The 23577-nt window shown below is 39.5% G+C and overlaps 1 protein-coding gene across 1 annotated transcript in view; it reads right to left on the bottom strand.

The window, feature by feature from the left end:
• Positions 1–23577, bottom strand: part of Dhc36C (Dynein heavy chain at 36C) — a 542513-nt gene that overhangs the window by 255116 nt on the left and 263820 nt on the right. Inside the window, exons 27-28 of the mRNA XM_072306421.1 lie at positions 9884–10044; positions 9199–9370 (exon numbers count right to left, since the gene is read on the bottom strand). Of these exons, the coding sequence (XP_072162522.1) occupies positions 9199–9370; positions 9884–10044 (333 nt within the window). The remainder of the gene's footprint in view (positions 1–9198; positions 9371–9883; positions 10045–23577) is intronic.

Genomic DNA, 23577 nt, shown 5'->3' with positions numbered 1-23577 from the left:
CTGCATAGACACTTTTACTGGAATATTTAGAAAAATACTGCCAATTTTACAAAATCATAAAGTTTGATTGGAATTTTGATCGCAGGATAATAGTTATGAAATTTTTATTCAAACCACTGAACTTTATTGTAAATGTCTTCGCGATATGTGATGAATTCATATATTCGGACTCGACTTGTTGATTTTATGAGGCATCTTCAATTAAATATGTAATTGATTAACAAAGTCTCCTGTCAAAGACGGCAATCCGTAAAAATCTTAGCTTTTCTACGATTCATTAGGATCCATTAGATTCATTGACATCATACTTCAGATACGATTTTATATTATAATATTTCCTTAAGCACGGTCAAAAGCCATCAAATATCTACTTTAATGGGCAGAATGACTATTCGATGTTTAAATAGTCTTAAAACTAAACGGTTTTCGCTTAGCATCTCCCAAATTTTAAATTTGGCGGGCGAATCTACCTGCTGGAAGGTTCACCACACGCCCGCCAAGAGCGCCATCTCCTTACCGCGTATCCCCGTAATTCAAAGCGAAAACAATAGAGAGCGCCATCTCCTTGCTGCTGTCGACAAACGTCAACAAACCTCAGGTTATAACAATTATAACCTCCTTTATTAACAAGCATTAAATCAGTCATATTTTTGCCGAATTATTAAATTATATTTGTGCTTAGTACCCCGTAAAAAGTAACCGCAAAAGATGGAATCTGCCGGGATTCTAAATTCATTAACAACAAACATATTAGTTTTTAATAAAGATCTAAGTGTCAGTTCTTGGCGTTAGCTTGATGATTCATAGTACCTATGTAATGTAATGTGAGTACCTAATTAGTTGTCTAATTTTGCTTGGTGTATACCTACGGAGTAATTTTGGAAATAGTATATGATGCATTATATAATGCATTTGAATTCCTGGGTTTCACCTGACTCAAAGCGTTTGCTGCTATTATCTAGAAGCGTTCCGACTCATTTATCAGAGAATTGAGCGTTTCCTATCGGCCCCTCTGCAATTATGAGATTAGTCCAAGAATCCTTTAAGAACTTAAATTAATGACTCAGATGGTGCTCTTGAGCCAACTTTCAAAGAATTAAAGGCATTTTTTTCAAAATCTACAGTCCATGAGCTCTCCGTGTGACCGAAGTGCTCTTCCCGCTATATGACGCGTAACCCTTCAATTTTTAGTTTAGTCCAAAGACCTCATAGGAACTTACATTATTGAACCAGGTGGTGCTCTTATGCCAACTTTCGAAGAAATGAAAGGCATTTTTTTCAAATTTACAGTCTTTGAAAATGAGTTGTTTGTGTGATGTCGCGGTGCAAAGTGCCCTACTTTTGGGCCTCGTAATCCCTTGAATTTTGAGTTTAGTCCAAAGATCTTTTAGGAACTTAAATTAATGACCCAGGTGATGTGCTTGATGCCCATTTTTAAAGAATTAAAGGCATTTTTCAAAATTTACAGACCCTCAAAATGAGCTTTCCGTGTGATTTTGCTGAAAATGGACCTTTAACCCAATTTGACCCTAGCCCCCCCCCCCCAAATTTTAGCATACCCCAAAATCGTTTGACGTGCATAAGGAGACCATAAATATGGTGTTCTGTGAGAATTTTGAATGAAATCGAACAGATAGATTCTGAGATATCGCTGTAGACAGATTTGGGGGACGTCGGACGGACGGACACACATTTTTTCAAGCATGGTTATTTTGACTCCTGGGACCTTAAAACGTCTAGAAATGATGAAATTTTAACTTTTTTTTTTTTTTTTTTTTTCTTGGAGGATGACAATACTTCCTCTCTACCCTAGGGGAGCGAGAAAGTAAAAAACACAAGTGATCTCATAGTGATTCGGGACTCGAACCAAAGTGTCGTTGAGCAGTTTTTAGACCCCTACGCCACCGATAATCTTCTTAGGGAGTAAATGTGAAGTTTTGCTACTTCAGCGAGGAATCGCGGAAGGAGATCCAAGGATTGTCACTTTCCTCCACCCAATGGGACTGACGTCTCAGTCAATAATGCGTTTTTGAAGAAATGATCGATCCCCATCCTTGCTTCATCTCCATATACCTATTCATGTGCTAATGCTGGCACGCTCCAGTAACAGGATTCTGTGACAAACACATTTTTGTCTTGAAATTCTCCAATATTTATACATCATAGTGATCAAATGCCCAATCACTCAGAGAAATGGCCCGCGGAGAGAGCCGAGTGTCACTCGCGTGGCGAGTGACCGGGGGTTCAGCGGGAGCAGCCCCATGGCTTGCGACCAAAACAGCTAGTACCGTATAAACTTGCGTTTTTTGTTGTATTTTATTATATATCAGATACGTATTCAATATGGGTCTAGATATCATACGTAAAGTAATGCATTTGCTTGAGTGTAAATATACATATAATCACATACATTGTAGTGGGGCCGATAAGCATAACAATGGTGCACCTCTGGGAGAAAGTATGAAATTTTCAGGGATTCGCCTCTAGCCTATAGACATTTGATTTACACAAATCTGAGCCCCCTGGAGGGGGGGGTAGGGGCCCCCTAAGATTGAAGTTTGAATAACTTCTGAACACTTAATATCGCCGTAATTTTTACTTTCTCGCTCCCCTAGGGTAGAGAGGAAGTATTGTCATCCTCCAAGTAAAAAAGGAAAAAAGTTGAAATTTCATCATTTCTAGACGTTTTAAGGTCCCAGGAGTCTAAATAACCATACTTGAAAAAATAAGTGTCCGTCCGTGCGGCGTCCCCCAAATCTGTCTACAGCGATATCTCAGAATCTATCTGTTCGATTTCATTCAAAATATTCACAGAACAGCATATCTATGGTCTCCTCATGCATGTCAAACGATTTTGGGGTACGCTAAAATTTCGGGGGGCTAGGCTAAATTGTCTATTTTTAGCAAAATCACACGGAAAACTCATTTTGAAGGACTGTACCTAAATTTTGAAAAATGCCTTTAATTCTTTAACAGTAGGCATCAAGCACATCACCTGAGTCATTAGTTTAAGTTCCTAAAAGATCTTTGGACTAAACTCAAAGTTCAAGGTATTACGAGGCCCTACGATGCCCTTACCAGGTAATTCTTCGAAAGTTAGCATAAGAGCACCTGGTTCATTAATTTAAGTTCCTGAGAGGTCTTTGGACTAAACTAAAAATTGAAGGGTTACGCGTCATATAGCGAGGAGAGCATTTCGGTCACACGGAGAGCTCATGGACGGTAGATTTTGAAAAAATGCCTTTAATTCTTTGAAAGTTGGCTCAAAAGCACCACCTGAGTCATTAATTTAAGTTCCTGAAGGATATTTGGACTAATCTCATAATTGCAGAGGGGCCAATAGGAAACGCTTAATTCTCCGATAAATGAGTCGGAACGCTCCAGGATATTAGCAGCAAACGCATTGAGTTAGATGAAACCCAGGAATTCAAATGCATTATATAATGCATCATATCGACGGTGAAAGTCGGCAATCACATAACCCGTTCGCGGTGTCTGAAAATCTCCGCCTCTACGTCATTTTTTTAAAGGAAAGCTAATTGACATTATTTCTTGAAGTTTTTGCAGAATTTTCTTCGCATTGCGAAGGAAAATCATGACAGTTTTAAAGAATTGCCGTTGAGTAGTTTTCCATTTAAAAAATAAAGTATGACAGGAAGTCTGCGACGTCGCAAACCGAGTTATGTGATTGCCGACTTACACCGTCGATATACTACCTCCAAAATTACTCCGTAGGTACACACCAAGCAAAATTAGACAACTATTTAGGTACTTACATTACATACTACGAATCATCGAAGCTAACGCAAGAACTGACACCTAGATCTTTATTAGAAACTAATATGTTTGTTGTTAATGAATTTAGAATCCCGGCAGATTCCATCTTTCGCGGTTCCTTTTTATGAGGTACTGAAGACAAATATAATATAATAAAACTGCACAAACATGATTGATTTAATGATTGATAATAAAGCGCCTTATAACCCGTCCAGGTTTGTTGACGTTTGTTGTTGTTGTCTGTTAAATACACGAGAATACGAACAGCAAGAAGGTGGCGCTCTATATTGTGTTCGTTTCGAATTACGGGGATACGCGTTAAAGGCCTAGATACACACGACGATTAATCGCCGCGATTGGGTTGGTTCGGGTCGCATCGCTCAACGCAATACAATCAACAGAGACCATCAGTGCGATTACGTATACACCTAGCGATTAATCGCCACGATCAGCGCTGATTGTTTATGTTATTACAACCTTTCCTGACTTTCCTTACTTCTGCAGCATATGGTATCTCTGATATTCTTAATTTTCTTCCTGAGAGCAATAGAAATTGCTAGATCTTTACAAAAATGAAAAATTATAAAAAGAAATTTCATGAGGAAATTTCCAGAAATGTCCAAAAATTTCATATAACACTCAGAATGCAGGATTAAACCCTAGAAACTTATGAATCTCCTTAATTCCCTTTATACACACGTGGTAAACTGTGAAAGGGAACTTTAGAAATGCCCAGAAAGTTGAGTAAAACAGCAAAAACATAATTTTGAATTTTTTTCTCAAATCTTGGTTAAACACACAGCCGTACCGGTTGAACACCAAAATAAATTTTACGGATGAAGTAAGACGCTAGCTTTCATATTTGGAACATAACAAATTTCTCAACTATAAAGAATCCTAGTTCCCCCTAATAGTCTATCCTTTTTTGGTACAAAAGCGAGGGAGGGATCTTAAACTATCCTTGAAACAATTTAAATGATTTTTCAGAAACTAACAGTTTCCTTCGCTAACGTATTTCTTTTTTTAAATAGGAAATATTTGATAAATAAGTAGCTCCAATTGGTCTAATTGACGAATACAATTCTCTTTAAAAATAAAAACAAATTCTGTTTGAAAGAACAAGCATTTTTGACATTTTGTCGGTCAAAAGAAATTTCATGGGAAAAAAGAAATTTCACGAAATTTCATTCGATGAAATTTCTTTTAGCAACTTTGTGCGAGAACCACGAAGACCACAGAAGAACGTAAACAAAAACACATGTAGACCACATGTACTGGTGGATTTCGCATCCATCAAGAATAAACAGGACTCAACAAATGCATGCACTTGCCCAAAAAGTAGAGTACCTATATTGAGAGAGTATGGCCACTGGGTCCCATGGAGAGGCTTAGGACCCAAAAATGGCGGTGCTTTGTTATGGTTTTTGAGGATGGGAGGGGGGTCATTGCCAACTTTTGACGGTTATCACCAACCGCACTTGCTGCCAACCTTACTACATCTAAGATCATTTTTCTCAAAAATTGCACACAATTAGCCTTAAAAATATGTAAAAAAGTCGCAATAGTGCATTTGGGTAAATTTCTCGTTACGATAAGCAAAGACAACTACATTTTGAATCATTTTGCATTACATTAACTTTATGGCGTCCGCCATTTTTGGGTCCTAAGGGCTCCATTCAGCCTAAGATGGCTGAGCCAATCAGAGGTGGTAACTCCAGTGGCCATACTCTCTCTTAATATAGGTACTCTACCAAAAAGTAGGATTGAATCCTACTTTGAATTCAATCGCGGCGATTGGAGAAATTCCGAGAATTTCACTCGCCCGTCGCGGCGATTGACCGAATACACCTGCGTTTAATCGCCGCGATTGCAATCGCCGTGTGTATCTAGGCCCTAAGGAAGTGGCGCTCTTGGCGGGCGGGTGGTGAACCATTTCCAGCAGGTAGATTCGCCCGCCAAATTTAAAATTTGGGCGATGCTAATAAGCGAAAACCGTTTAGTTTAAAGACTATTTAAACATCGAGTACATTCTACATTCTGTCATTCTACCCATTAAAGTAGATTTTTGATGGCTTTTGATCAGGCTTAAGGAAAGATTATAATATATAATCGTATCTGAAGTATGATGCCAATGAATCTAATGGATCCTAATGAATCGTAGAAAAGCTAAGATTTTTACGGATCGCCGTCTTTAATAGGAGGCATCATTAATCAATTACATGTTTAATTGAAGATGCCTCATAATATCGACAAGTCGAGTCCGAATGTATGAATTCATCACATATCTCGAAGACATTTACAATAAAGTGCAGTGGTTTGAATAAAAATTTCATAACTATTATCCTGCGATCACAATTCCAATCAAGCTTTATGATTTTGTGAAATTGGCAGTATTTTTTTAAATATTCCCGTGAAAGTGTCTATGCCAGCGCGGAGCGCCGGCAAAAGCGAGAAAGTGTTGTGCGCTTCTCGCACCATGATGGGGGCGAAGCCCCCCCACATGCCGGCGCGAGGCGCCGGTACGCGGCGCTCGCGCCGCGCATAAATTGGCCGGAGGCCAATTTTTTTTACAGCAGGCCGACGGGAAATTTTATTGGGTGCAAAATTAGTTCTTACGAACCTTTCTGTGGGATTGATATTTAAGGCGCAAAACGGTAAAAACCATCGGAGGACGGGAAACCGGCCGTTTTGAGGCAGCTCCGCCCGGTGCGCTGCCTGCCCCGCGACGCGCGCGGCGGCACGGCGAGGCGCACGCACAGTGTTACCGACGAAACAACCGCTTGTCTTTGTTTAATCTCAACGATGTGCAGTTTTAAACATACTTATGAATATATTGTACTGCCTGTATTTGGCACCGGCAAAAATGTTGAGTTCATACCCATTCACATTCTAGCAAGAGAGTTTGGCACCTTAAAATCAGCATCACTCACATTTTTTTCATTCATTGACCGGATGTGACAACACTTGCATCGCAAAGGGTCATTGGTAATTCTACAGTTCTTACCAATAATACTGAAGTGAATAAGGATTTAATTATCCATACGGACTCAACTTTGCACACTCAAGAGCCTGATGTAGCTGAGGCTGAGGTCAGAGCTGAGAAGATCACAGCAGAAATTCGTGAATCGGGTGAACAGTGACCAAACGACCCTCCTATAAGTATAGTACAAGACAATACTGAGAATGTCCCCGAGGAAACTTTGGCCATTTTACCTGAAAGATAGGCTTTGCTGAGAAATGTGAATAGACACCAAAACAAGGCATGCCCACCACTACCCCAGCCCTTAGCAGAATTACAAGTCAATCCTCCTTACAATACCACGAAGGCAGGGGACGTATTCCTTCGGTTCGATTCAGGAATAAATGACCCTGATCGTGTTTAAATTTCGCGTCCGCGACCTTGACTTACCTAGCACGAAGTACAATAATTTTCAGTGATTGAACATTCAAAACTGTGCCTGGTATTTTTTATCAACTGTATACAATGCATGGACAAGTATGGCAGTACGTGTATCCATTCGTCTATTGCCTGTGCACTCGGAAAAATAAAGTAACGTACAACTCATTCCTTCCCAAGTAGAATTATTATGCATGCAACTTACGCCTGGCACTGCAGCTTCAACCACAGTACTCCAAGACGGACATGGAAGCTAATGCTGTCAAAGCAGTTAAAGAAGATCTGCCGAATGCTATTCATAAAGTTTGTTTGTTTCACTTCACCCAAGCCATTTGGTGACGAGTCGTTTCAAACGGATTGAAGGAAGATTACGATGACGAAGAAAATGCGACTATAAGGAGTGACATTCAATGTTTGATGTCATTGCCTTTCGCTCCTCAGCGCGACGTGGTGAAAATAATTATTGCGCTGGAAGAAATTTTAGAAGGTAAAGTTATGCCTATGAGTGATTAAGACCACGTACGTGAAAGGAAGATCAGCTAGAGGACGACGCCGTTCTATGCCACCATTATTTCCACCCTCTCTGTGTAATATCAACACATTGGTTCTGAATGACATTCAACGCACAATAAATCCAGTCGAAGGGTGGCACTCACGCTTTCATCGAATGCTGACAACTCACCATGCATCAATTTGGAAATTTTTAGATGCTGTCAGAAAGGACCAGCACGATTCGATGAACAAGATTCTGCAGATTCTAGCAGGTCATCGTCAAGTCAAGCATCCCATCCCCAAGTCTTATTCCCAGCACAATGAACAACTTGAAACTATGGTGTTCAACTACCAAGCGTACAAGGACGACAATGACTTAATCGCATTCCTTAGAGGCGTCGCGTTGGTCACCACCTGAGACGGCACGCAGCTGTATGATGATGACAATGAAGACGGAGCTAGGGAATAGTAGTCTTCCCCCGTAAGAAGTGAAATTCCCCGTCTAAAATGTACGCAGTACTAACTTTCGGTAAGTAATTTTTTACTAATTTTTTTCGGAGGCTTAAACTGTGTAGACGGTATTCTTTTATAATCTAAAAAACGAGTAGACCACTAGTTTCTAGACTCGATTTTGGAGACCTAATGGTAAAAGACCAGAAAAAGTATACTTTCTTACTGGAGACTCTCTACCTGTAGACCTAATGACCTCTCATCGAATTTATAATAACTCTTGACCCAATCAAATGTGAAACCTCATCTTTGTCCCTTTTATCTCGCCTATGCCTAAATCGTGAATTCTTCATTTTGCATCGTATGCCGTCAAATTGTATTATGACGACTCAAGTGAGCACTATTATTTTAAGTAACAAGTGGCCAGGTTAAGAGAAAACAAGTTTTTTTTCGGATTCTTGAGGGTTTTGCGAAGAATTAAAAGAAAGATAAGCAAATATATTTGTTTTAAAAAATAGGCTTTGTAAACAAATATTATCTGCCTCTTATGAAAGAAGTTGGTGCTTTTTGAGTTCAATTGGTTTCTGATTTGTAGTAGGTAGGCATTTTGTACCATTTAAATTTTACCATTTTTTAAAATTTCTTTTCATTTTAATTTTTACCAATAAAATCTTCTATACACACTTGAACCATCTGCTTTTCTAGGTCCTTCCACACAACTAAACTTTACAAATCATACCTGCCACGGGCAATTAAGGAGTTCCTTTTATTTAAACAAATTATTCATAAGTTGAGAGGAGAATTACCCAAGCGTCATCCTCCCGAGGAGAGATTCTGAGCATTTAGAAAACACTGCAAGTCAAACGATTCGGTAAACCTCGAGAAAAAGTGAAAATCTCTGTATCATTCTATGTTATAAAAAAGGTACACAAATTTTGAATTCTGTTTGAGAAAATTGCCAGATTTTTCGGTAAGGACTTAATTTCTTCTTTAAAGTAGAAATTCATCTTTTACGTTAACGTGCGAGTATTATTTTGAATACTTAAACGCTTTAGAAGTGAGAGAAGATAACACTTCCTTACAACAGCCGGCGATGCTGCCATGAGATCCATCGCTTCAAAAATTAAATTTGTAGTGGGAGATAACTGAATCACTTCTCCAGACATTATGCAGAGTTTGCGACTGCTATCCAGAACTGTATTCATGTTTTCAATCCAAACAGAGTCAATTGGTCCATCAAAAATCAACCATTTTCTGTTAAATAGGAGAAAATATTGTCATTTCATGCTAATCATATAGAGTTGAGAAAACAAAAAAAGATATTAGAAGCACAAAATTAGTGTGTAAAGATACCAAAAGGGTGAAAAGAAACCACCTAAACATCTCTTGATAGGTACAAGAATTTCTTTTGTGTCTACCTGTGTTTGGTAATGAAAATCGACATTCCACTGGGCTTCAATCTGTTGAAAATATCTGGTTAATATGTTCCTAAGTCTTGTATCAGGAAGCATATAGTTGCCTCATGATCCCCACTGCTTGCCAAAACTCCATTTAAAGCAGCTAAGTAAAATAAAAATAAATTTAACGAATTCATAAACGAATTGTTGAGAGAGATTTAAAGCACGGGAAACTTTATCCAGTTGGGTAATGTTCTTAAAAGTAAAACCGAGAAATAAGAGAAAGAGGGTTTATAAATATATTAACACGATATCCCAATGCTGGGGGTCAGAAGTTGGACGCTTCTCTTGATGGAGAAAAAATACTTACCTATTATTATTAGTGGAAGAGGCAAACTGTCTATAGCTCACGGGTAAAATGCCATCAGACCATTCGCAGGAGATGGGATCAAACTGCCCATATAATTGACCGCTTGTGATTGATTTTGGATTAATTATTGTCATTTCTACTTTGTGCTTTGATGACTCACCCTAGGACACATAAGAAAGACGTTACTTTTGTATGTTGGTAATAAGCTGTGTTATAACCATATTAACCTATCGAACTTATGTATTTTTGCCTGCCATTAGAGGGCACTCTAATGACCCTAAAGTGGATGGCGAATGGGGTAAAAATGGGAATTTTGGCGCATAAAGTGTCCAAAACATAGTGAGTGTAGCCGAGTAAAAATTTGCATTATATGGCAAAGAGTTCCAAGAAAAGGGAACATAGTATGCTACGAGGCCCTGCTAAAAATTTCTCATAGGAATGACATGTGATCACATGCGATCTCGCGGGAATGGCATGTGCTCACATGTGCTCTCACGAGAACGGCATTTGATCACATGCGCTCCCAGGGAAATGACATGTGATCACATGTGCTCCTCTGGGGAATGGACAGGGGAGCCCGTGAGCTCCCGTGAGCTCCCGTGGGAGTTAACATGTGACCCGCGCGCTCCCATGAGAGTGTATATGTGACCCGTATCCCAAGCAGCATTTTTCAACGGAAAAATCGCGATTTTATTGCCGATAAAATCGCGATTATCCTCGATTTTATCGGCGATAAAATCGCTAGGATCATCAACATCTGAGCGATTATCCTCGATCTTTTCGCGATTTTATTGCGATTTCATAGGCCCGAAAAAATTGCGATTTTATTGCGAGGATGATCGCTCAGATGCTGATGATCCTAGCGATTTTTTCACCGATAAAATCGCCAAAAAAGGGTATTTACGCTATTAGCCGATTGCCGTTAGGTTCAGCCGTCAGGTCCTTTGACGAAGACGAGCGTAAAATCCTCGGAGCCTCCGCGGGGATTCGAACCCCAGTCGCCACGGTGGAAGACCAGCACTATGGCCACTATATGATTCACGGGTGCGAATTGAAGCCAACACATGGATCGGCGCTTCGCAACCTTACAACTTTTGTCATCGCGTTGACTGACACCGAGTTTTCATTGGATTTCTTTTTTATTTTCCCTTCTCTATATTTTATTTCGTACCTTGAAATACGGTTGGTAAAATAAGGTTCTATTGGTAATCTCATAATTCTTTCTTGGTAAAATTACCAATAATAGTGAGATGGCAAAGTTACCGATGGACCTTGGTAAAAACACCTATATTTTTTATCGACTGTGGTAGAATTACCGAGATAAAATGGTAAAGTTTCCGGTAAATTGATTACCAATAAAAGTGGTACATATTCCTACCTAAAAAAACCAGTAAAAATACCGGTTTTTAGGTAAGCTTACCAGTCTCCCTTGGTAACATTACCGATAATTGGTAAAAAAAAGAGTGAGATGGAAAAGTTACCAACGGACCTTGGTAAAAACGCCGAGAATTTTTTCTCAGTGTGGGCGTACCTCCCACCATCCAAACCCCACGCCCAACCTCGTATCGAGTCGTTCTTACACCTCCGCTAAAGAACATCTTTCATAAGCGTCATTCATGCGTTATTGGGCGTTGATGAGAAATTTCAATTTAATCTCTACAAAATCTCGTTCGATGAAATCAAAATTTTATTGCAATTTAATGCAATGAAATCGCAATTTATCGCGATTTTTTATCCGATAATATTGCAATAAATCGACGTCGATGAAATCGCGATACATTCTCCGATTAAATCGCAATTTATCGCGATCACTGCTACTTGGGATATGTGCTCTTTCAGGACCTCTCACGGTGTCCCGTGGATCATCATAGAACATCGGGGAAAATGCCACGGGCCCATGTGTGACTGCAGTCCACCACAGTGTAGCATCACAGAACTATATTCATGGGAAATGCATACAGGACCTTACAGCGTCCTACAAAGACGTCACCGAACTTGGGAACGGATACATTGCGACAAAACACTGCGTCCTAATCTATTTTAGATGCTTTATAAGTTATACCCTGATAAAAATATTTCCCCTGGGGCTGGACACGAGATCACATGTGCTTCCCTGAGGAATAGCAAGGAAAGCCCCTGTGCTCCCAACGAATGACAGGGGATCCCCTGTGCTCCCAAGGAAGTGAACAGGGGGTCATCTGTGCACCCATGGGAGTCTGGGGATCTTCAGTCCTGTCCCTCCGTCTCCGCGCGTCCCGTAGCTTTAAGTTTCGGTTGGCGGACTTCCGTCTCATCGGTTTTTTTTAGTTTATTAATTTTTTAATCCATTTCATTTATTTGTTGATTTTTTTAAATTTATTGTCTTTTTATTTATTGATTTTTTTATTTAGGTATTTATTTATTTTCATATTATTTTTCAGGTGCGTTATAGCCAAAAAGATTCTATGGATCCGTATAAATTCGATACACTACTACTATTTTATTTACATAATTTAACATATTTTATTTATTTGTGAAAATACATTTTTTTCTACCAATGAATTGTTTATTTCAATCTGCTTTATTTGATTTGATTCATTTATTTATTTTAATCTATTTTTATTTTATTTTATTCATTTATTTATTTTAATCTATTCAATGTATTTATTTATTTAGGTTAATTTATTTAATTTTCTTGTTTATTTAATTTAATTTTATATATTTTAATTTATATTATAGATTTCTTACTTTTTTATTTTATTTCATTCAATTTCATTCATTTATTTGTCTTTGTGTTAATAACTTTTTATACTTTTTTATTTTGATTCATGTGTTATTCACTTCTTTCTTTCCAAAAATTGATCTAATTTTTTATTATTTTTGTTTCTTTAAAACTGCGTAATGTAGACATTTTGAAGAATATCGTTGCTTTCCATCATGGAATCAACGCCGCGCGGCGCTGGGGATGTTCATGCTTGCTAAATTACTCACGATTTACACGCGAGCCTCCGGAGCTCCACGGCAGCGGCACTCGGGTGATCACGGGAGATAAGTAACGTCGGGCGTAGTTAGTGCTTAGATGGTAGACCGCTTGGGAATGACCGCACTGCGGGGGTTTACATAGTGGCTTTAAATTTCTTTCATGTCTGAACGATGCCACGGCAATAGAACGAATTAATTTTCGCGTTTAATCCTTAATCTTTTTCTTCTATGGCTCTGCTAGCAGAGACGGCATTTTGGGCACGGACTAGGGAGCTTTCCATGGGAGCCACTTCCCATGGGAGCCACTTCCCATGGGAGCCACTTCTCATGAGAGCCACCACTCAGGGGAGACATTCCCCTGCCCAAAACAACCTGAGTGAAATTCCCATGAGAAATTTTTAGCGCGGGGGGGGGGGGGGTGTGTTTAGCGGTGTTACATAGTCGTTGAGGGTAATGTGAACTGTAGGGGCAAGAGAGTTGACGAGGTCGACATATTTTGGAGGAAAAGTGTGGGTTAAATTGCGCTGTTTGCAGAAAAGGTGTGGTAAAATGTGATGTTACGTCGTGGAATCTTCTTTTATATGTATGAATAAAACTGCAAGGGTCGAAACCTTGTGAACCTTAATTCTAAGGAGCCGCCGGACCAATTTCCTTGATTTTTGTTGCAAACATAAGCTGTTGATGTCCAGATGATACCAAAAATCCGAAACCTTCAATATCCGCCCTTGGAAGTTTTCCTGCAGCTTTTCAAACTTTTATCCCTAATCTCTCCCATGAGAGTGACGTCTGTAGGTATGAGTCACTCTATGCAAGCTATACTTTCTGATTGGTCCATCTCTCCTCATTTCTCAAGGAAGAGTCAAAGCGCTGAATAGAACGCCTGTTCGTTAGTAACCAGTGATTTTGAAGTTATATACCATGCATTCCCATCGACAACAAATTTTCTTCATCGGTGATTACGAGGATTGGATTAACTAAATTTTCTCCATATTGCAGAGCAGTATTGCTGGCGATGGGAACCGCCATCACTTCTCTTGATTATTTTTAAGGTTTTCATAAAGGGACATTTTTAAAAAGTTGTACATTTACGCTCTAAATTTTTAACGGCATTGTGAAAACGTTCTATATTTTGGTTAAGTATTCGTTTTTGTGCGTTTTTTTGAGACGATTGAAGTTGCTAAATAAGATGCGACAGGAAAGGTCGCGAAGCAACGTCTTGACTCGCGGAGCGAGCCATGATCGGGGGTCCACGGGGCGAACCCCCCGGTTAGGTGCAAAGGCGAGCTGAATTAGCTAGTCTCAGATAAAACTGTGTAATTTGATAAGGTTGGTGTCAAAGAGGGTATTTAAAAAAATGCCAACCCTTCACCCTCCAATAATCCGGTCCGGGGTTGTGTAGTTCCCTTTTAAAAGGCATGCATTTTTCTGGTGACGGCAAGTTCGGAAGTAAATTTTCCCGGGCGCTAAAAAGTTGCCAAGTTGCAAACGCGAAAATTCCATGGCTGGCATGAAAGTTTTGGACGGAGTAACGATTTGGGAAATTTGTTTTTTTTTTTTTCGAATACTGCAATTTTCAAAGATACGGTAATATTTTTAATGTACCATTAATTGAACATTCATTGTTGCCATAAATATCACTCGAGCTAGGGATAAGATCGATCTTAGAATTTCTCATCAGAACATGGAGTACTTAAGAGAGAACATATCTGTTATGAAAGATTTCCTCTTTTTAGAAAATATTGACATAATGAGTGTAACTGAAGTAGGTTTAAGAGAAGAAGAATTGACTAGTATCAAGATTGAAAACTATGAATTAGTTTCATATTTTTGTCGGAAAAAGCTGGTGGCTACCAAATGGATCAAGAGTGCCTTGATGAATTATGTTACTAAATGCAGCTTTGGGAAAAATCATTCAATTGAAATTCAACAAGGAAGTGCTGCCTGCTATTTCACTTCGACCAACGCAATTAGGTATCTTGTACTTTGTATTCATAGATCTCCTAGCGGGGATATGGATACATTTTTAGAATTCACGGAAGACCTCCTTGATGAGGCTCCAAATAATCAAAAACGTGTGCTCATAGGCGACTTTGACATCAACTTAGATCTTGAAAACAATCAAACAAGTAATTTCTTAGAAATTTTGCAACAAAAGAACTTAAAGCATACCATTTTTAATCCTACGCGTGTTTCGGATCACTCAGCGACCATTATTGACAATTTCTTCACTTAGGTATATTAATATTTCTGGATTCATATATTACAACTGCGATTTAGCTATATCTGACCATAAAGGACAAATGTTTTTACTAAAAAATATCCCGATTCTTAATCCCTTCGCTCATAAAGAAATAAAATATAGAAAATTCGATGTGTTTAATATGAGCCTGTTCAGAGTATTTCCGAGTGATATTTCACATGATATGAGAAATACAGGTAACAATTTTGCCGACTATTACAATCGCTTGTATGCTGCTTACTACATTCACTTTCCCATTATAAGCAAGAAATTGAAACTGCGATGAAAAGTACAGAAAGCAAGAAAAGTGAGGAAGCCTGGGTAGATCTTAATAGGAAAGCCCAAAGACTTCTAAGAGAAAGCAGACTAGACTGTAAAAATTCAAACGAATTTAAGAAGAGGGTAAAAATCTGTAAGAGAAAGTATAGAGGGTTCTGGTATTTTCGGGGAAAATCGATTTTGTCAGAAATAATATTACAACGTTCGAAAATAAAACCAAGACAACTTGGTATATTATATACAACAATGTGAGCAGAGAAAAAAGTATAAAAAGAACAGGAAATATCCGAAATTAAGGTACAGAAGGAAATAAATAGAGACCCTATACAGATAGCTGAAAAATTTGATAATTTCTTTATAACATCCGCAGTCAATCAAAATTTTACCTTTGATCCTCAGAAATTCGATTACTTAATAAAGCTACCAGAGAAACTTAAATTGGCTAGTATTAATATATCCAATGTGAGTAATGTTATCAGTAAACTAAAAATTAAAAAATACCTACTCTGGGCATGATGGCATCAGTAACTGGCTCATTAGGTATTTTAAGGAAGAATTCTCATCAAGCCCCACTCCTTTACCACTTGTATTTTCCCCCGGAATTAAAAACTGTTAAGGCCTGTCCTTTGCATAAAAAAGATGACCCAACAGAAACGCAAAATTATGGACCACTATCTCTTCTTTCCTCAACATCTAAAGTTTTTGAACTTGTTATATTTGTAATTCTAGATAAATATTTGACTGAAAACAAATTTATCACATAATATACAATACGGTTTTAGATGAAATCAAACAACCTGAGTCTGCAGTTGGATTGATAGTAGAGAGAATTGCATCGAATCATAAAAATAATATGAGTTCTGTAATTATGGCGTTTGACCTCACCAAAGCTTTCGATTCAGTAAACTTTGATGTTCTTTCTCTAAAACTGCATTTATTAGGACTACACAAGTACTTCGTTAATTGGTTAAACAGTTAGGTACCTAAAAAACAGATTACAGTATAGGACTTTAAAACGAAAAGGCAATTCATTTCTATCTAATCTGTTGGAGATCATCTGTGGCGCGCACACAGGCTCACAAGGCTCCATCCTTGGACTCATCCTTATTCTCATTTTCATAAATGATGTAGTTCAATATTTAACTATTACAATTTACCTGGAAAACATTCGATCTCTATTACCTATACAAAGTGCTCTTTGCGGATGACATTCTTTTCATTATTAGTAATATGCTCATGATGTCTCAGATAGAAATCGATGCTTATATTCTAGTTGGCTACTTTTTACAATGGTGTGATTTTAATGGCGTTATTGTAAACATCCAAAAAACAAACTTGACTTTTGTAAACGATGGCTCACAAATCAACCTTACAATGGTACTACAAGATTTTGTTCTCCATTAAATAACAAAATTTAAGGTGAACCTACAACGGTACGTAGTAAGACATTTTTCTACTCAGGGGGCGCCACCGCTGTGTTATGATTTTTTGGTTCACGCCATTAGAGTCCGTACAGCTTTACGTGAGTCTTTGAGATTTTATGAAAAGAAAAGGAATTTCTGTGGAAATCGAAGAGCCATAAGTTCTGGCTATAATATTTTTCTTTCTATTGACAGTAAAAAGGACGGGAAGAGTGATTTCCGAAACTCTGTAACTTGATCCCAGAAAAAATTAGGGTTCAGCATAATGACCTTGATACGACCAATCACAAGTGATCGCTCTCAACAGTTGCAGATATCTGTCTCTCACCGTGGGCTATTTCTCTTGCAAACATCCCTTAAGAGAAACTGGGATCAAATAGCTTTTATTATTAAACATTATTATTAAGCTTAAACTTTATTTTTTTTTTTTTATTTCTAAGCTCTTGTTTGTTTCTAAACATTCCAGACGTATACTGCTAGAACTAATGGGTCTTTCAATGTAATATACAGGGTTATTCAAAAGTTACGCACCACTGGCCATAACTTTAGTTCTAATTATGATATCGATTTGCGGTTTGTGGCGTCCTTCCTCATATCGAGGGGAAAACTTTTTGAGGTACTTTTCAGTTCTTCACCCCCCCCCCCCAGGGGGAGGGGGGCGGGGGCAACTCAAAAAATGCAAATGGCAACCCCCATCATGTGATACATCGTTAGAAAGAGCATGAAAAAAGAAAATTTTTGGCGCAAACCGGAAGTCAATCTGACCCTCCTGTCAAAAGTTAGGGGGGTCCAAAGGTTATTTAGGGGGTCCGTACCTTCATTTTTTAGAGTAGCTTCGGCGGCTCTTGGACATACCGTTTCTCTTTTCAAAGAGTCCTCGAATACTCCAAGTCTGATACCGAAGTCTTCATATTGCCCCCGGGCCACCACAGCCCCCCCCCCTTAGGGGGGGATGGGTCTGTTACAATGAAACATTGCATTAAAATGCGAAAAGTCACAGGAGAGCTTCAAACATAGCATCAAATCCGAGTGGAACTTCTTGCCAATGTTAACGCAAACGCAGCCTGCGACTTTAAAGTGAGTTTTCAAAACTCTTAGCCCCATTTTTGGTTGCAGAGCGGGTAAAAACCGGGACAATCACTACAAATAATGCCCAAAACTAATGTCCAACTTGAGGAGGACCCTTGAAACGTTGCGATCAGTCGGAGCATTGAAATACAAGGACTGCCACCCCCTTAAAGTACGGAAACATCCAAAACACCCCCGCTGCCCCCCTCATTTTTCGTTGCGGAGCGGGAAAAAACCGGGAAAATCGCCAGAAATGATGCCCGAAACCACTGTAGAACTTGACGAGAACCCTTGAAACGTTGCGCTTAGTCGGAGAACTGCAACACAGGAACTGCCGCCCTTTTAAAGGACGGAAACATCCATAAAACCCCCGCTGCCCCCCTCTTTTTTCGTTGCAGAGCTGGTAAGAACCGGGGCATCATTTCTGGCGATTTTCCCGGTTTTTACCCGCTCCGCAACGAAAAATGAGGGGGGCAGCGGGGGTGTTTTGGATGTTTCCGTACTTTAAGGGGGTGGCAGTCCTTGTATTTCAATGCTCCGACTGATCGCAACGTTTCAAGGGTCCTCCTCAAGGTGGACATTAGTTTCGGGCATTATTTGTAGTGAATGTCCCGGTTTTTACCCGCTCTGCAACCAAAAATGAGGGGGGGGGGTAGGGGGCTAAGAGTTTTGAAAACTCACTTTAAAGTCGCAGGCTGCGTTTGCGTTAACATTGGCAAGAAGTTCCACTCGGATTTGATGCTAAGTTTGAAGTTCTTCTGTGACTTTTCGCATTTTAATGCAATGTTTCATTGTAACAGGCCCATTCCCCCCTGCGGGGGGGGGGGCTGTGATGGCCCGGGGGCAATATGAAGACTTCGGTATCAGACTTGGAGTATTCGAGGACCCTTTGAAAAGAGAAACGGTATGTCCAAGAGCCGCCGAAGCTACTCTAAAAAATGAAGGTACGGACCCCCTAAATAACCTTTGGACCCCCCTAACTTTTGACAGGAGGGTCAGATTGACTTCCGGTTTGCGCCAAAAATTTTCTTTTTTCATGCTCTTTCTAACGATGCATCACATGATGGGGGTTGCCATTTGAAATTTTTGAGTTGCCCCCCGCCCTCCCTCCACCTGGGGGGGGGGGGGTGAAGAACTGGAAAGTACCTCAAAAAGTTTCCCCTTCGATATGAGGAAGGACGCCACAAACCGCAAATCGATATCATAATTAGAACTAAAGTTATGGCCAGTGGTGCGTAACTTTTGAATAACCCTGTACATAATTTGATACTTAAATAACAGATTTTGGAGCCAGATTTTAGCAGCGTGACCTGATGAATTTTTTCAGAATTAACGCTCAGCAACGTTGAAGATTAACCTTAAGCATCAAGGATTTGTACTGGACAAAGATCTCACCATGTCTGCTCATACATCCAGATTAAGAACCAAACTCTCCAGTTTTATTTTTATTTTAAGCTATTTCTCCAAGTTTTGTGATATTAATATAATAATAATATAATAGTGATATTAATAATATAATCTATTATCCTCTATTTTATTATCATTTAATTATTGTCTCACTGTACGGGGTACATACATGTAATAAAGGTTTTTCTGAACAGATTTTCAAATTACAAAAAAAAAGCCCTAAGAACGACCTTTAAAATTAAAAGAAGGAAAGCTGCAAAGAAATTTCCACCAACAATAAAATTTTAACACTGCCATCCCTTCTTTTGTTTTGTTTTGTTTGTGTATCGCTCCTTAATTGCATTCTTCCATAGTATACATTTATTACTGACCAAGAGAGATGTTGATCAGTATAATACCAGGAACAAGGATGCATTAAGGAGTGAGACATCAAACTCAAAGTGGGAAAAACGTAGTCTCCTAAGTTTCGAATATCAATTCTTTTCGAAAGTACCGAAAACTATGCAAAGTGAGGGAAACTTGCAACTTTTCAAAAGGATTTGTAAGACGCGTTTGATCGAAAAGTGCATGTATTCTACAGATGATTTCTAATGTTTTAATTTTATTCTAACGTTTTAATTATATTCTATTATAGTGCGATTTTAATGTACTTAGCTGATACTATACTATACCGGTACGTATGGTACTGCTGGTACTTTACTATGTAACTAAATATTTGACACTATTTCATGATTCAATTCATGTTGAAATTGTACCTAAATAAAGAGATTATTATTTTATTTTTATTTTTATTTTTATTTTTATTTTTATTTTTATTTTTATTTTTATTTTTATTTTTATTTTTATTTTTATTTTTATTTTTATGTTTATGTTTTATTTTATTTATTTTTTTTTTAACACGAAAAAGGGAGCATTTGCGGTATAAGTAGGCTAAATTCAGTAATACACACTATCTTGCTTGAGTGAAAAGTAAATTTTATTTTAAAATAAAGTTTAAAAATTTCCTTTTAAAGTAAAATTAAAAAGAATTAATCGATATTAAGAAACGACCTGACAATATTTGACTTGCTTATGACAACATACTTCTACATTGAGTGAAGCAGGAGCTCACTCCAGCAGGAGCATTCCAAGAACTCGAAGATGTTTAACTAAACATTTTAGAGCTATTCCCGTTCCTGACATTATGAGGGAGCATATATTAGGAGCTTGATGCAAACAATGTTCAGGTTCCATAACCGCTTCATTTCCGCAGCTAAGGGCAGATATTTTGCCATCTTTTCTTGATGCTTCAGCTCCAAGTTATGATTATTAGGAATGCTAATATCGATGATGTAAGTGGGGCTATCTCGCTTATCAACAAGCACTGTCCGGCCTGATAGCCATGATGGTTTTATCAGTTAAGATCGGGTTGTCCCAGAAGAGCCGAAAGTGCTGATTCTCCAGGACCGTGGCAGGGCAATATTTTTGTAGTAAGTACGATTCAGCAGTTTCACATTTTTACAAATCCCAAATGCCTCAAAAAGGATCTTTTTTGATTTGGGTTATAACTGTTAAATGGACAGGTTGTTCCATGTCGCATCCACGATATGTTACACCTCACATGGAAATAATTTGAGTCCAAATTATGGCTACTTTTTATGGCTTTTAGGAGCGACAACGCTTGATGAGTCAAGACAAATAGGAATTCTATCTCTCAAAAAACACTTAGCAGCAACAATATTTTGGGTTCTGCTAATGTTGACGCTGAATCCAAATTTTAACTTAGTGACAAAAAGTTCTGCCAAAAAGTTGCCAAATTTGTTCAAAATGGCTGAAAATCGGCATTTTTCGGTTCTCTATGAGCTGAGCGATGCGAAGTTAGTTTGTAACGTGAGGTGTTACAAATGTTGAATTTAACTTTTCGATCACACCCGCCATCTTGAATTTAAAAAATCTGACAAAAATTCGGGTTCCTCATTGAGAAGTGTCCCCTTTAACCATAAATACATAGGCTGTCCAAAAAGTACCGAGACTGGTTCCATAACTCAAAAACCAAGATAGCTAGAGGCTTGATCTTGGTTTCATTTGAAAGATCAACTCGATATCTATCGATTAAAATCAAAATCAAAACTTTTGGTCAAATATTTCAAAAGTTACAACAGTGTTTGTAAAAAAAATATCAGGACCCCCTACCGTTTTTTATGACTATTTTCTCTTGCCGAGAACACTCTCTCAATTATTAATGATCAGTGCACGGTTCTTTTGCAACTAATCATGGCAAAACCTAATCGATTTGGAAACACTGTCAAGCCGTCGTCGTCCGACTACGGGTATAAGGGTTGAAAGTCCACAGGGAAAGAATCAACCGTCGGTCAGCCACCCCTAAAGAACCCGGGAAATTTTCGGCAGTTGTTGACAGTTCACAGTGCGTGCGTGGTCTACGCTGCAGATAGTGAGTGATTTTGTTCCTGTGTTCGAAATTTTTGATACCACATAGAAAGAGATAAAGCAGTGGTATCAAAAATTTCGAACACAGAAACAAAATCACTCACTATCTGCAGCGTAGACCACGCACGCACTGTGAACTGTCAACAACTGCTGAACATATCCTGGGTTTTTTTGGGGTGGCTAACCGACGATTCACTCTTTCCCCGTGGATTTTGAACCCTTATACCCGTAGTCGGACGACGACGGCTTGACAGTGTTTCCAAATCGATTAGGTTTTGCCATGATTAGTTGCAAAAGAACCGTGCACTGATCATTAATAATTGAGAGAGTGTTCTCGGCAAGAGAAAATAGTCATAAAAAACGGTAGGGGGTCCTGATATTTTTTTTTACAAACACTGTTGTAACTTTTGAAATATTTGACCAAAAGTTTTGATTTTGATTTTAATCGATAGATATCGAGTTGATCTTTCAAATGAAACCAAGATCAAGCCTCTAGCTATCTTGGTTTTTGAGTTATGGAACCAGTCTCGGTTCTTTTTGGACAGCCTATGTATAATTCAAATTAATTGGATGGGCTACGAAACGACATTCTAGGTAACATCTGCAATCTTCAATTTACAAAATTTGACAAAATAATTTTATGATTCGAGTTTTTTGTCAACAAAAAATAGTTACCTAGTTGCATTAGACTGGATTGGATAGGCGGCGCGCACCAAGAGAGAGCATTCTTTTGTATCTACAATGGAAAAGTTCAGCACAGTTTATGAAGAGAGTTTTAGATTTATTTTTTTTCACAATTGTGCTGCATTTCATTTTAATTCATTCATCCTCTAACAGGTATCCTTAAATAAATCAACAATAAGTAACTTAAAGATATCTGAGGTTGCAAAGAGTGGGAATATTTGATTTTCGCGAGTAACAGAGTTTCAAATAGTGGGGACCCACAAACCTCGTAGGTACAGACATAAAGTTTTGACATCGACCGGAACAATTACCAGAAGAGGATGATCTTAAAATTTTCAGATGTATCTCCATTGGATTTGAGTGGTTGACGTACTACAGGCCTCAGCAAGCGGCTGTTCCTAGCGCCAGGGGGACGGTCTCCCCAGACGAGCCTACGTGGGTCCGTTTAGAGGGGTCCCCTAACGACCGCCCCCCACCAAGGACTTACGCGGCAGGCGAAATCACCCACCATCGACTCACCCGGCATACGACACCGGAGACCCGCCCGACGGCTGCGGAGGAGAGACGGCGTCTACCACGACCGGCGAGCAGCCTCGATAACCCCTCGGCGACGAGTCCGAGCCCGGAGCCGTATCAGAGTGGGGTTTACACAAGTTGTGCGCGGTGAGGGCCCCGGGCTAAGAGCCCCGGCTTGACAGCGGTCCGCCGTTAGAGGCGTTCTCCGCCCGCCGGCAGGCTCGCTCCGTGTGTCGGACTCGGGACTCTGTCTTGCTGGCCGGTTCTGGTCGGCCCGCTTCGATACTTGCGGTTTTTATCCCCGAGTCGTTTGCCCCGGCAAGACAGCGGCCCGCGTCACCGGGTCCGCCCGCCGCCAGGCGCTCGCTTTCAGAAGAGCACGCGCGTCATAAGGCGCGTGTCCGGCAGCTGGTTAAAATATGGACTACCTTTGCAATCCCGCCTCGGAGCTCGAGACTCCTGCGGGCAGAGCCCAGGCCCGGCCGGCGGTTGACGCCGTCGGCTGGGTGAGGCGAGTCGCTGGTTGGTCCGTCCCGCCAAGCGGTCCCAGCTCGGCCCCCGGCCGGCGTACCGCGAGCTGCGGCCCCTGCCTCACGGCCAGACGACAGGACAGAGACAGAGACCCCCGTCGGTGTACACCCTGTTCGGGCCTTCGTGTGTGTGCACTACTATAAATATAAAATGTCATGAAG

This window comes from Bemisia tabaci, chromosome 1 (genome assembly GCF_918797505.1).
Source record: "Bemisia tabaci chromosome 1, PGI_BMITA_v3".
Lineage (NCBI taxonomy): Eukaryota > Metazoa > Arthropoda > Insecta > Hemiptera > Aleyrodidae > Bemisia > Bemisia tabaci.
The sequence above is the reverse complement of the archived record's forward strand: the minus strand, read 5'-3'. Positions and strand labels throughout refer to the sequence as shown.